The sequence below is a fragment of the Anopheles darlingi genome, chromosome 2 (genome assembly GCF_943734745.1).
Source record: "Anopheles darlingi chromosome 2, idAnoDarlMG_H_01, whole genome shotgun sequence".
Lineage (NCBI taxonomy): Eukaryota > Metazoa > Arthropoda > Insecta > Diptera > Culicidae > Anopheles > Anopheles darlingi.
In genome coordinates, this window is record NC_064874.1 from 52,216,281 (window position 1) to 52,226,742 (window position 10,462).

Sequence of the window (10,462 nt, forward strand, 5' to 3'; positions counted from 1 at the left end):
ATATCGCTCGACTTTAGTTGTGATTTTAATAGTAATCCGATGGTATTACCATGGAAGGGGATGCTGAAGTAATCCGACATAATCTAGGACTCTATCCTTTTTTTCGTTTAAATATATTCATATCTGTTTATCTCAATATGACTGTGCTAAAAAGATGTACTCAATATTTTATAGAAAGTGTGTTACGCAACTGTTAAAGAAAAGTGTTCAAATACGAAAAAATATATTCATCTTATGAGCATTGTAGCGCTCATTTCACTATTATCTTTATTCGTTTTGTCTATGCGATAGAATTAGTCGAGAATAAAAGTTTAGTAAGAAGTTTATTTGCTGTTGCGATATCATTTTTTTAAATATATAAGGATGGGCGAGCCGTAGACAAACGTGGTTGTGGTAGACTCATTTCGAGATGGAGCGACGCTATCGATATTGATATGAGAATATCTCGACTATCGACATGGATAAGGATGGCGCTCGAGCGCGAGCTGAGAAAGGATGATCTGATCTGAAGGATGTTAGACCCAAGACCAATCGTTGGTTGCGCCGCATGATAAGAACCATAACAAGGTTTCAAATAGTTTTATAAATTTATTTGATCAAGGGACTTTTGTTACGGGGTAAATTGGGTAGCCCTGCGCCCTGGCCGATGGGACGGGAAAGATAACCGCCCCTGACCTGGGGTATACACGCTGGTTCCTTGCATCTTTGTATTTCCTCCATCTTTGCATTCATTCTACACACTACCAGAGATTTCCAGTTAAATTGTTCTTTTCAATCAATTACAATTCCTCACAATAATAAGCTAGTTTTGTGGTTTTATGTTAATTAGAAGTACTCTTCAAAATCGATCAGATTTTTCGATTCTATTGCGATCGAGGAATGTGCCAGCCATAACAAAATGATGGTTTTTAAATATATTAGGCCCTGCCACACGGAGCGTAAACTCTAGCGTAAACGAAATTTGAAAAACCTTGCTTGGGAAGCACCTTATCAGCGAGTTTGACTGCTTAAAGCCCAGGTAACCATCGGCCTTGGGAGGCCCCGTAACCCTTATTTTTGTATGGAAAAATCATGCGATCAAAACGGATACGTTTTCATCACTGAATTTTTATCTTTTCTTTCAGAAGTTAAGCTCTTTATGGTCGTATTTTCAAATTGTAGGTTTGGAATTTTGGAAATCTGACGGATTTGAAATCTGAAGCATTTCTGGCACTACAACAGCAAACACGTCAGACCTTCGCCCTGTCTTTAACAGATTGCCCGCAGTCGTTGCAGTGCTAAAATGTCTATGCACCCCATTGGTAGTGTCGGTCGGGTTCCGAAGAAACAGGGCCCGGAACGGAGAACGGAAACGGTATTGTTACGTAGAGTGTTTGAGGACAGAGTTTTATTTACAAAAATTTCGGGAAGGTTTGCAATGATCGTGTTCTTTTTGTGATTTCCAACAGAATTGCCGCAAGTGACGCATTAATCGAATGATGGGGAAATACAGTTTCTCTTGAATTAAGATTTCTCGCCTGTTTTGCTGTATGATCAAAAAAGTGTTTAGTACTATTTGCTGTGTAAAATATTGCACACTTTGCCTGAATAATGTCTGAAGCACGCACCAAACCGAAACAGAACTTTACCAGCTATGTTAAGCAGGTACGTGATAATTGAATACTGCTGCGAACTGATCAATAATATCAGACGTATTCTACAATGATTTCAGGTCGCCGACGACAAATTCCTAACCGAGGACTACAAACCACAGCTGTTATCGGGTATGATGTGCTGGAGGTTCGATTCGAGAATTTGGTTTGCAGATTTTACAAATATTTGCAGGAGAAATTGAAGCTGCCCGAGCAAATCATGTTTGCATGTACACAGCTTCATTAGGAAAGGTGCTTTCGGAGCGAAAAGGCATTCTAATGATTACCAATTTCCGTCTTTCGTTCGTATTTGTTGATATAGATGACGATCATGTAAGCTACTGTTTTTCGCAAGTGTTTGGGTCCTCTTTGAATATAATTTGGAGTTTTTACAGCATCCTTTCCAAAGTAATCGCTTTCTTGGCTCGTCAGACGTATCGCTATCCAACATCGATCGGATCTATCAGGTTGTCGATAAGAAGAAAAAGCTGATTTGCCCCCAAATGAAGAACAGCAATAAAATCGACAAAATAAGGATTATATGCAAGGTTTGTCTTAGGGGATTTAAAGAAATGTGTCTTTTACGTTGATCCATGGCTTACATGTTTGGGTTTCTTTTCGGTGGTCATAGAATTTCAAAACATTAACCTTTGGCTTTCAACTGTCCGATGTTGGTAAGGGAAAGTATATTGCCGATGCCCTGGTGAAGTTTGCCTATCCAGCGAGACATAATCTGCTGTTTTTGTATCAATTTAAGTAAGTCTTATCATAGTTATTTGACATAGTTATTGCTGACGAAATTGATGATTTCAAATTTCATGATGTACTTTACAGGGACAATTCATGCAATGGAACTGCGTCCAACGCTACGAAAATGTTTCGCAAGAAAACGGATTGGCTTCAGGAGTTGGAAAGATGCAATGCTACTGCCGGATGGCGCGTGTTTTCCAAAGACTGCAGGATATCCGACAGCTCCCTTCCGATGCATTTTGTTGTGCCTAAGCATCTGACCGATATGGATTACAACAATATTTCAAAAAGCTTTCGCAACGATCGTTCTGCCATTTGGGTATGGCACTGTGACTGCGCTTTAATGTTCTAGGAATTGTATTACTAATATCGATATAATCTTCAAGGTTTGGGGCTACCACGATGCTGCGTTGGTAAGGCTTGCCGAACTTAATCCGGATATTACCAACACCACCGTGGAGAACATCCTGCTCGAGCATGTACGTCGCTGTGATCCACAGAAAAGACAACCGCGATTACTCGAGCTATACAAAATTCTCCCTAGCATACAGGACGTCAACCTTAGTTACATGAAATTGCGTGATCTCTGTACTCCTGACAATGATCAACAGTTTATGGTACAATCAAGTTAATTGCATGTATAATGTATGTAATATATGGACCTTTCTATGTCATTTCCGGATCTATTTGTCTGTTTCAGGCCCAGGATGGACGATTCTATTCGATGGTTGAAAAAAGCTACTGGCTCTTTTACGTTTCGTTGTGTCTGAAACATTCCGATTTAGCCGCCAAGATGCTGCTCGATGGCCAAACAGTGGTGTTGCAGGAAATAAATGGGCGCGATATGTGCGGAGTAATATCAAGCTTAGTGCAATTGCTACTCGATAAAAGCTATCGCACGTTACAAGGCTTCCAAAATCTTATTCAAAAAGAATGGATAACTCTGGGCCACCCGTTTAGCGATCGAATCGGGCATGTGGCCACTGTAAAATCTACAGAACGCAGCCCAATTTTCTTATTATTTCTAGATTGCGTTTGGCAGTTGTTGCACCAATTCCCGAAGGCATTTGAGTTTTCCGGGACGTTTCTCACCACATTGTGGGATTCACTATTTTTGCCAATATTTGATACCTTTCAGTTCAACTCCGAAACAGAACGCTATAACGCTGTTCACGCCGATCATATCATCCTGCGACCTGTTTGGGATTGGGCAATGCAGTTTGGAGGTAAAGACTTGGCTCTATTCACAAATCCGCTTTACCAACCAGAAGCGTTGATCAATACGACCCCTGGAAAAGAACCTTTGAATGTAAGTATGCCGAGCAAGACGCTGTATTTACTAAAGGGTCAAATAATGTTGAGTGATAATCTCATCTAACCAGATATTAATAACTCAGACAATCAGATAATAGCCAATGTTTTTCTTCAACAGAATATCGACAAAGAACATTTGCAACCGCAGTACTGTCTGCGCGACATAGAACTCTGGCAGCAGTGTTATTTTCGATGGATGCCACATCTCGAAATTAAATATGGTGGAATTGCTCAGAGTGAGCTGCTGAATCATATACTACTAAACAACATCCGCAAATTACGTCGAACTCTAGGGAACCATGAGCCTTATGAGACAGTTGATGAGCGAATGGATGCCTTAGAACAAATGCTATCGTCGACGGTTGTGCACACACGTGATCTTGATGCTGCATCAGAATCAACCTTATGCATCAGTTCTTTCTTTCCTTTTACCAGCATAACGCCGTCAACAGAAGTATGTTCGGAACTCCTGATTGGGAATAATGGAATCAATCTCTCGCATGATTCCATGTATGAAACGTCTTCGTTGAATGATTAAGTATGGTTTCTGGGACCAAATGTAGGCATTTGTTAAAGAAAAAAAATCGCTTGAGATGCACGGGATTCCCGGCGAGGAGAATAAGACAGAAAAGTATATTTATATGATTGGAATTGTATGCTGACGGTTCGTACTGGGGAAAGCCATTCCAATGTAAAACACGAACTCAACAGTCAGGTAGAACTGGCTGTAACATTAATATTTTTTTAGCACGAATATCGATTTTGTTAAGCCTATCTTTTGGTAAACCAAATGGGAAAATTCTACTTGACGAGGAAAACTTGTACAGCAAATATAGGCATTGTCGGATAAACGGATGCCCATTTATTTTTACACTAACAAGAACTGAAATCTATTGTTATGCTCGATAAAAATTGAAATTGAAAAGAAATGGGAACCTCCAATATAGTTATTCCGATTGTTTCAAGTCTCATTAAGTTTAATTTCATATTTACTTACGAGAGGCAATAAATTAATGCAAGTTTCAAATGGATTTGGGTTTTTGCGATACCTGTGGAATTCATAAATGCCGCTAAAAATAAACTGTAGACTTTCGGTGATTTATTTGGTTTTCACAAAACCATTTAAGCCCTTCTTACCTCACATAAAGTCCAACTACAATACCGCAACTATTACGATAATAGCCTCTTTTATCTAAATAAAGCTCTTTGTAACCATCACGATTCTTTAAATGTTCCTGTTTCATTCTCGTTACCCTCTGAAGATCAAGATGTATTCGTCCCGAGAGAACCGGTACGTCGCGTTTGAGCATTCATTTGCTTGGAGTTCATGTCCGAATTCTGTAAAGATAACGTGATAAATACTGAGTTGAGCAAATTGACTATTTTATGGCATTGTAAACCTGTTACATCCTATTCCAGCATATTCCTTTTTGCCTATTATGCTGTTTTGGATGGTACCAGCGCGGTCTATGCTCACATCAAGAAACAGCCTATCTTTCATTTTGATTTAAATAAGGGAGAAAACACGATGTAACGATACATGAAAAAATAAAACAAATCAATCGTTTTAAATTGTTAATAACAACGCATGTATTTTAAAAACCAAATTGACAGAAGTTAATCGTAGCACAAACCACGAACGAATTAACGAAACACTTATATGAATAGAAAAAAGCTATATAACATAAATTTTTAAGTCATAATATCGTAGTAAATCGACGCTCAAGAAGTAGGAGTAGCAGGCCGCAGATAGAACGGACCGGAAAGTAGCCGTTCCCTCTGTACGGTACTGCTGGAAGATATCGTAAATAACGGCTACAACAATCTGTTGGTGAAGTTTTTCCCCTGCACATATAAGAATTTGAAAAAATATATAACAGTGGAATTCATTCGATGTTAAGTCAAACTCAACGACAATCACGCGCTGAAATGTTAACCTTATGAAATGTGCAAGTGTTTGGCGTGTTGGCGTCTAAGATTGCATTGTTTTGTCGCATGGATCGTCTTTGGTAGATTAAACCGATCCTCATGCTGCTTATCTCTTCTTATTTGTTGATAGCGTATTAAACTAAGGCAATATTTGTCGTTAAAATGTTCAATGCCCCGTGTAGTACACACTCATTAAATTACAATAGGTTTAATCTTTTTACCCTTTACCTGATTTGACCAGTCTCCGGTCGGTACAGTAGCTTTGTAAAAACGCGTACTTGTTTTATTAAAAATCGGCAGTAGTTCGTTCGCTTCGTCTGAAAACGCCTATTCGAGCAGCATCATTCATATTGGAGTATTCAGAAAAGAAAAAGGTTAATGTTTGAACAACAAATGCAATTGATCACATGCACATACTTTCAGATAAATTATGGCATCTGAACCATATCCTTCGCAAGAGAAGAGAACCAAATCACCATGGAAGTAACGGGCATACAATCTGGATATAGGTAAACCGTAGCCATAGCCTACAAAAAAAAAAACAGGAAAAATCGTGTCTACTTGATTCTATTCATATCATTTGAGCTAGTCGCTTACCTGCCAATGGAACCAGCGGTAAATCAGTTTTTGATTTGGGCGGCTGTGGTGCCGTACTGTACATGTACTTGAACAATTGGTCGACCTGCGATCGGGGTATGCCTCCTCCCTGATCAGACATTTTAACACAAATGTCTTCTTTTCCTTTTACTATTGTAACCTTAATCGGTGGCACCTCATTCTCCGTCCCATGGTGTTCCATCACGGCACGCATTGAATTTTTGAACAACTCAAAGAGCATATGATAAAGATGGGAGGGTACATATACAATCTTGATGGGATTCCCTTTATCAATTTCTAAAGTAAATTAAATAAAAAAAAACATTTCACTGTTTTCACTGTGGAGAGAAATGAACAAGCGATATTTAGTATGCCATTGAGCTTACCATTGTGTTCTATGACTTCTAGCTCAGGACTAGCAAGATAATATTGATCACATAAAAAGCGTGCATTATCGTATGCATCTCTGACGACCATGTGGGGGTCACATAACGGATCTATACTTCCAATATGTCGCCCAGTTTGCGGTATATCCCCAAAAAGTATTGCTAGAAATACAAGAAATGAAATGAGATACTATCAGTATCACAAGGAATACTGGCAAGGACTACTTAAGCAATGTTATTAATCAAAAAGGTGTGTATGGCTTTATCTCACGTAGCTGCTTACTATGCTGGTTGATGAGCATACGAATGCTGATACGAGACATGTAAAGGCGATCTAGGAAATACTGGATGGAGAGCTCCGTCGACGGCTCGATGGCTCCATTTCGACTCTCCTTCAGCTCCAGTATGCCTTGTGCCATCGTTTGTACAACATCGGAGTGACGATCACGTATTTGTATGAGGGATTTGCAAAATCTGTGTTTAAAGTAGTTGGATTTACAGAATCCCGGTTGTAGAAACGTATAATTGAATTCAGTGGGAACAGAAAGAAATATTCATTAACATAAATTCTATACTGATAGTAAGATATCCTATTGAACATACTTTTCCAGGTTGCTTTCTGATGGATCGGTTTTCTCGAATACGAGTATCTCTTCGAAGCTTTTCACGTACCAAGCGCTGACCAAACCCACCGAGGGCATTCTGAGTAAACTTTCCGGTAGTAATGTGATTTCCTTCATTATATTCGCCAACCGGACGGGGAGTTCCTTCCGCAGGAATACAAACGATTTTTTCGGACACGCATTAAGGCCTGTAATAAAAGGACACATTTCAGTAATTGAAATCTCAAACAATCATCGAGCTAGCACTTGGTAGAGCACACCAAACACCTTGTTCCAGTGCGATTTCTTTACCCCGCATTACCGCGAACCAATGAACCAAAACTGATGCAAAATAACGCAAAAGGCAGTTTTGAGAACGTTTGATTCGATAGGACGGGTAGATTTTCATCATTCTCTAAAAGATTCTTATAGAAAAACGGGGAAGAAAGCAACTACCATCTTGGGTAAGTTAAGGCCCGTACCGCAAGCCACTCTGGCGCAGGCAAGTCTGGCCTTGGCAACAAGGCGGAATTGAAGATTTGTGACTTTGAGTCATCAGCAAATGTATACTTTTATGGACAAGAGGAAGCACTTTCCAATTTGTGAACTATCTTATCGCATCCCGCCTGTTCCGTCGCACTGATGGTTCACAAATTTCGAGAATGAACGAAAACTTACCGAAATCTATAAATTGCTTTATGCTGAGTGGCGAAGGATTAAATTGGGAGTAAAAGTCCAACATTTTGTTGATGTTGGAGAAACGAACAGGAAACAGCCTCATTATTGCGGTTCAGCTTGTCTACCTATCAAGATCCCAGATCTACGTTCCGAACAGTGATTAAACACCACTTTGATAAAGAATCGCGCTGCTGCAGCGGTACTACAAGTACACCGTACACCGGCGGGAATTGCAAATGATGTTAATTTGTTATGGAAAACTTCCGGAGCGGTATTTGAGACCGTTCGAAAATTTCCGGAGCTAAGAAATCAAGAATTTCCCAATTTTCATGGATTTTCACAACAACAACATCGTCCACAACAAACCGCAAAGGCGCACACACGCGATCCCCTACGTACGCACGCACGACACACTGACACACACTACAAAACTGCCCATAGAAAACTAGAAAACTGCCTCTGCAGCTTGTTACATAAACCCGGATTGCCCCGGAAAGTTGTTTTGGTTTTGAGGTTAGGTCGCTGTAAAAAGGGGATTTTTAAACTTTTTTGCACAATTTTGTAAATTTAGGCCTTCCCGGCCATACAAACCCAGATCGCAAGTCAAAAACCAGAACGGGATGGATCATGCTAGAAAAGTTAAAGTTTTGTACAAAACTATATTACGATTGCACCGAGGTAAGTAAATCCGATCAACCATTTACAAGCAAAGCAGCATGATTTAAAAGAGGGCTGCGAAACTTGCAGGACTACCGGCGGCGTTGCAGGAGATGGGAGATGGGTATGTTAAGGATGAGTTTAAAAGACATAAGAACTGTTCTCCTCTAGAAAGTGAGCATTTCATCAAAGAATGGGCGGTAAGTAACTCTTGGAAGTAGATATAGATGATTTCGAGGAATATAAAAAAACTCATTTTCCAAATTTTTATTAGGGCTATGCATTAAGTTTAGCAGAACAGCTAGGATTGAAAGGAAAACCACTACCTGTTGGAATGATTGGTGAAAACTTGACAGAAGCTCAGTTGGAGCATTTTCGTGACGAACAGTTATCGCAGTTGTACGAACTTTTAAAAGAAACCAAGAACCATTGACCGCCGTTTGCATCTAGACCTTTCTATCGACGGAAGTCTATTGCAGTGTAGTTGGATTCTCGACGTTAAGGCTGCCTTTCATAAATTTTGTATGTGTAATGGATATCGTTTTCCTCTTGTTCTTCACTAGGAACATCCGGGTCATTTGCTACTAGAGCAAAGGATGCAGGTATTGTTGGGAAAAAAGCGTCACACTCGAAAGTTTTCTTAATTTCTGTAAGATAAACACGATGACAACGGTCAGATTCCATCGCTTCCTTGTAAACGCTATTTCCACCAACGATCCAAACATTTTCTATGTTTTCTCCGTGTTTGGTGGTATCTAATTTGAGCAAGGCGTCTTCAAGGCTGCTGCAGACAAGCACCTCCGGTGGGAAAGAATGTTCCGCTGCGTTATGCGTAAGGACGACGTTCAATCGTTGCGGCAGCGGTCGCTTACTTTCTGGAACTCCAAAGTACGTTTTGCGACCCATAATTACGGCATTTCGTTTTCCATTATCTCGGACTTTCTTGGTCATAGAGGAAAAATATTTAAGCTCGTTTCTGAAAGTAAAAAATATATTCAGAATAAAACACTTCAAACCTCCTCATAAAATACCAACTTGAGTCGCCAAGGAAGATCCCCCTTGATTCCGATTCCTCGATTTTCGCACATGGCTACGATACAACTGAATTTTAGCGACATGTTTTCTGTGATTGAATAATGAAGATAATAAATTAACTACCTTCAACGCTTCTATTAAGCAGATTTCTTTGTATCTTTTTGCTACAGGTTTTTTTCTTGGTTTTTTTTTTACAATCGATTTTCCCCTGCGTTTTGTCCAAAAGTTTTCTATTTGCATCACCGAGTCTTTGATGGAAGATACTTACTGCACGGATCCGGATGTTCCGGACGTAAGTTGGGACGAATGAGTGCAATCTTTTCTTTCCCTTTGGTTGCTAAAAAGGCTATCCGTAATCTTTGTTGCAGTAGACCTTGCCGCGATGTTGGCTAAAAGGAGAATTCGATCGTTAATGTAACAGTTTCTTGCAGAATCACGAACCTTACCGCTCACCTGAGCGGGTTTCGATGGATTTCCGAGACACCCGGATCGCCGGTCGCAAACTTCAGTACTCTCTAGGGTTGATCGTGAGCTGGTTAATTGGTTTCCGGAACTGTGTTAAAGGATCCTTTTCAGGAGAAGGGAAAGTAAAAGGTAGAATCCTGTTTCGTGGTTTCAGTGCTGTCTTTTGTAGATTGGGATGCAGTTGTCCACAGTTTGTACGGTTTGTGTGGCCGGGAAGGCCTACTTTTCCAACAAGAACAAAGGCAGGACTACAAGTAGTGTAAATGACTTGAATTTCTGCTTATCTCCTTATCTTTATCACGAAATTTACAAAATTGTGCAAAAAAGTTTAAAAAACCCCCCTTTTTACAGCGACCTAACCTCAAAGCCAAAACAAGTCTACAGTGCCGCGCAGGCCCTTTATCGCATTTATTTAAGG

General features: G+C 39.9%; 5 protein-coding genes across 8 annotated transcripts in view; 2 read left to right on the top strand and 3 right to left on the bottom strand.

Moving 5' to 3' along the window:
* The window catches only part of LOC125949478 (DDB1- and CUL4-associated factor 13), a 32,776-nt gene extending 22,651 nt beyond the window's left edge, over window positions 1-10,125 (bottom strand). Inside the window, exon 1 of one of the 2 annotated variants that reach the window (XM_049676499.1) lies at window positions 10,021-10,125. The gene's annotated coding sequence lies outside the window, so the exon portion shown is untranslated. Of the gene's footprint in view, window positions 1-9,847; window positions 9,876-10,020 lie in introns of those variants that run through there. The other variant, XM_049676496.1, reaches the window with a different exon arrangement.
* On the top strand, window positions 1,136-4,560 carry LOC125949477 (myotubularin-related protein 10). Of its 2 annotated transcripts, XM_049676494.1 has the most exons (10): window positions 1,136-1,354; window positions 1,449-1,644; window positions 1,712-1,763; window positions 1,825-1,964; window positions 2,027-2,179; window positions 2,263-2,387; window positions 2,466-2,700; window positions 2,768-2,998; window positions 3,082-3,690; window positions 3,814-4,560. In XM_049676494.1, exons 2-10 carry the CDS (start codon window positions 1,591-1,593, stop codon window positions 4,231-4,233), a joined length of 2,019 nt encoding a protein of 672 aa, XP_049532451.1. In that variant the 5' UTR covers window positions 1,136-1,354; window positions 1,449-1,590; the 3' UTR covers window positions 4,234-4,560. The 2 variants fall into 2 exon arrangements, with proteins under 2 accessions (XP_049532451.1, XP_049532450.1); XM_049676493.1 differs by lacking the exon at window positions 1,136-1,354 and having other exon boundaries at window positions 1,366-1,644.
* Window positions 4,897-8,247, bottom strand: LOC125949479 (pyruvate dehydrogenase (acetyl-transferring) kinase, mitochondrial). Of its 2 annotated transcripts, none has more exons than XM_049676500.1 (8): window positions 7,888-8,247; window positions 7,211-7,418; window positions 6,891-7,081; window positions 6,608-6,769; window positions 6,222-6,518; window positions 6,042-6,151; window positions 5,853-5,951; window positions 4,897-5,033 (listed from the first exon to the last, which is right to left on the bottom strand). In XM_049676500.1, exons 1-8 carry the CDS (start codon window positions 7,988-7,990, stop codon window positions 4,959-4,961), a joined length of 1,245 nt encoding a protein of 414 aa, XP_049532457.1. In that variant the 5' UTR covers window positions 7,991-8,247; the 3' UTR covers window positions 4,897-4,958. The 2 variants fall into 2 exon arrangements, with proteins under 2 accessions (XP_049532457.1, XP_049532458.1); XM_049676501.1 differs by lacking the exon at window positions 4,897-5,033 and adding an exon at window positions 5,245-5,540.
* LOC125949481 (succinate dehydrogenase assembly factor 3, mitochondrial) lies at window positions 8,374-8,977 on the top strand. Its single transcript, XM_049676503.1, has 3 exons — window positions 8,374-8,565; window positions 8,635-8,744; window positions 8,819-8,977. The coding sequence occupies exons 1-3, from the start codon at window positions 8,508-8,510 to the stop codon at window positions 8,975-8,977; spliced, it is 327 nt and encodes a 108-aa protein (XP_049532460.1). The 5' UTR covers window positions 8,374-8,507.
* LOC125949480 (dihydrofolate reductase) lies at window positions 8,797-9,962 on the bottom strand. Its single transcript, XM_049676502.1, has 3 exons — window positions 9,848-9,962; window positions 9,580-9,667; window positions 8,797-9,520 (listed from the first exon to the last, which is right to left on the bottom strand). The coding sequence occupies exons 2-3, from the start codon at window positions 9,660-9,662 to the stop codon at window positions 9,043-9,045; spliced, it is 561 nt and encodes a 186-aa protein (XP_049532459.1). The 5' UTR covers window positions 9,663-9,667; window positions 9,848-9,962; the 3' UTR covers window positions 8,797-9,042.
* Window positions 10,126-10,462: the final 337 nt, after the last annotated feature.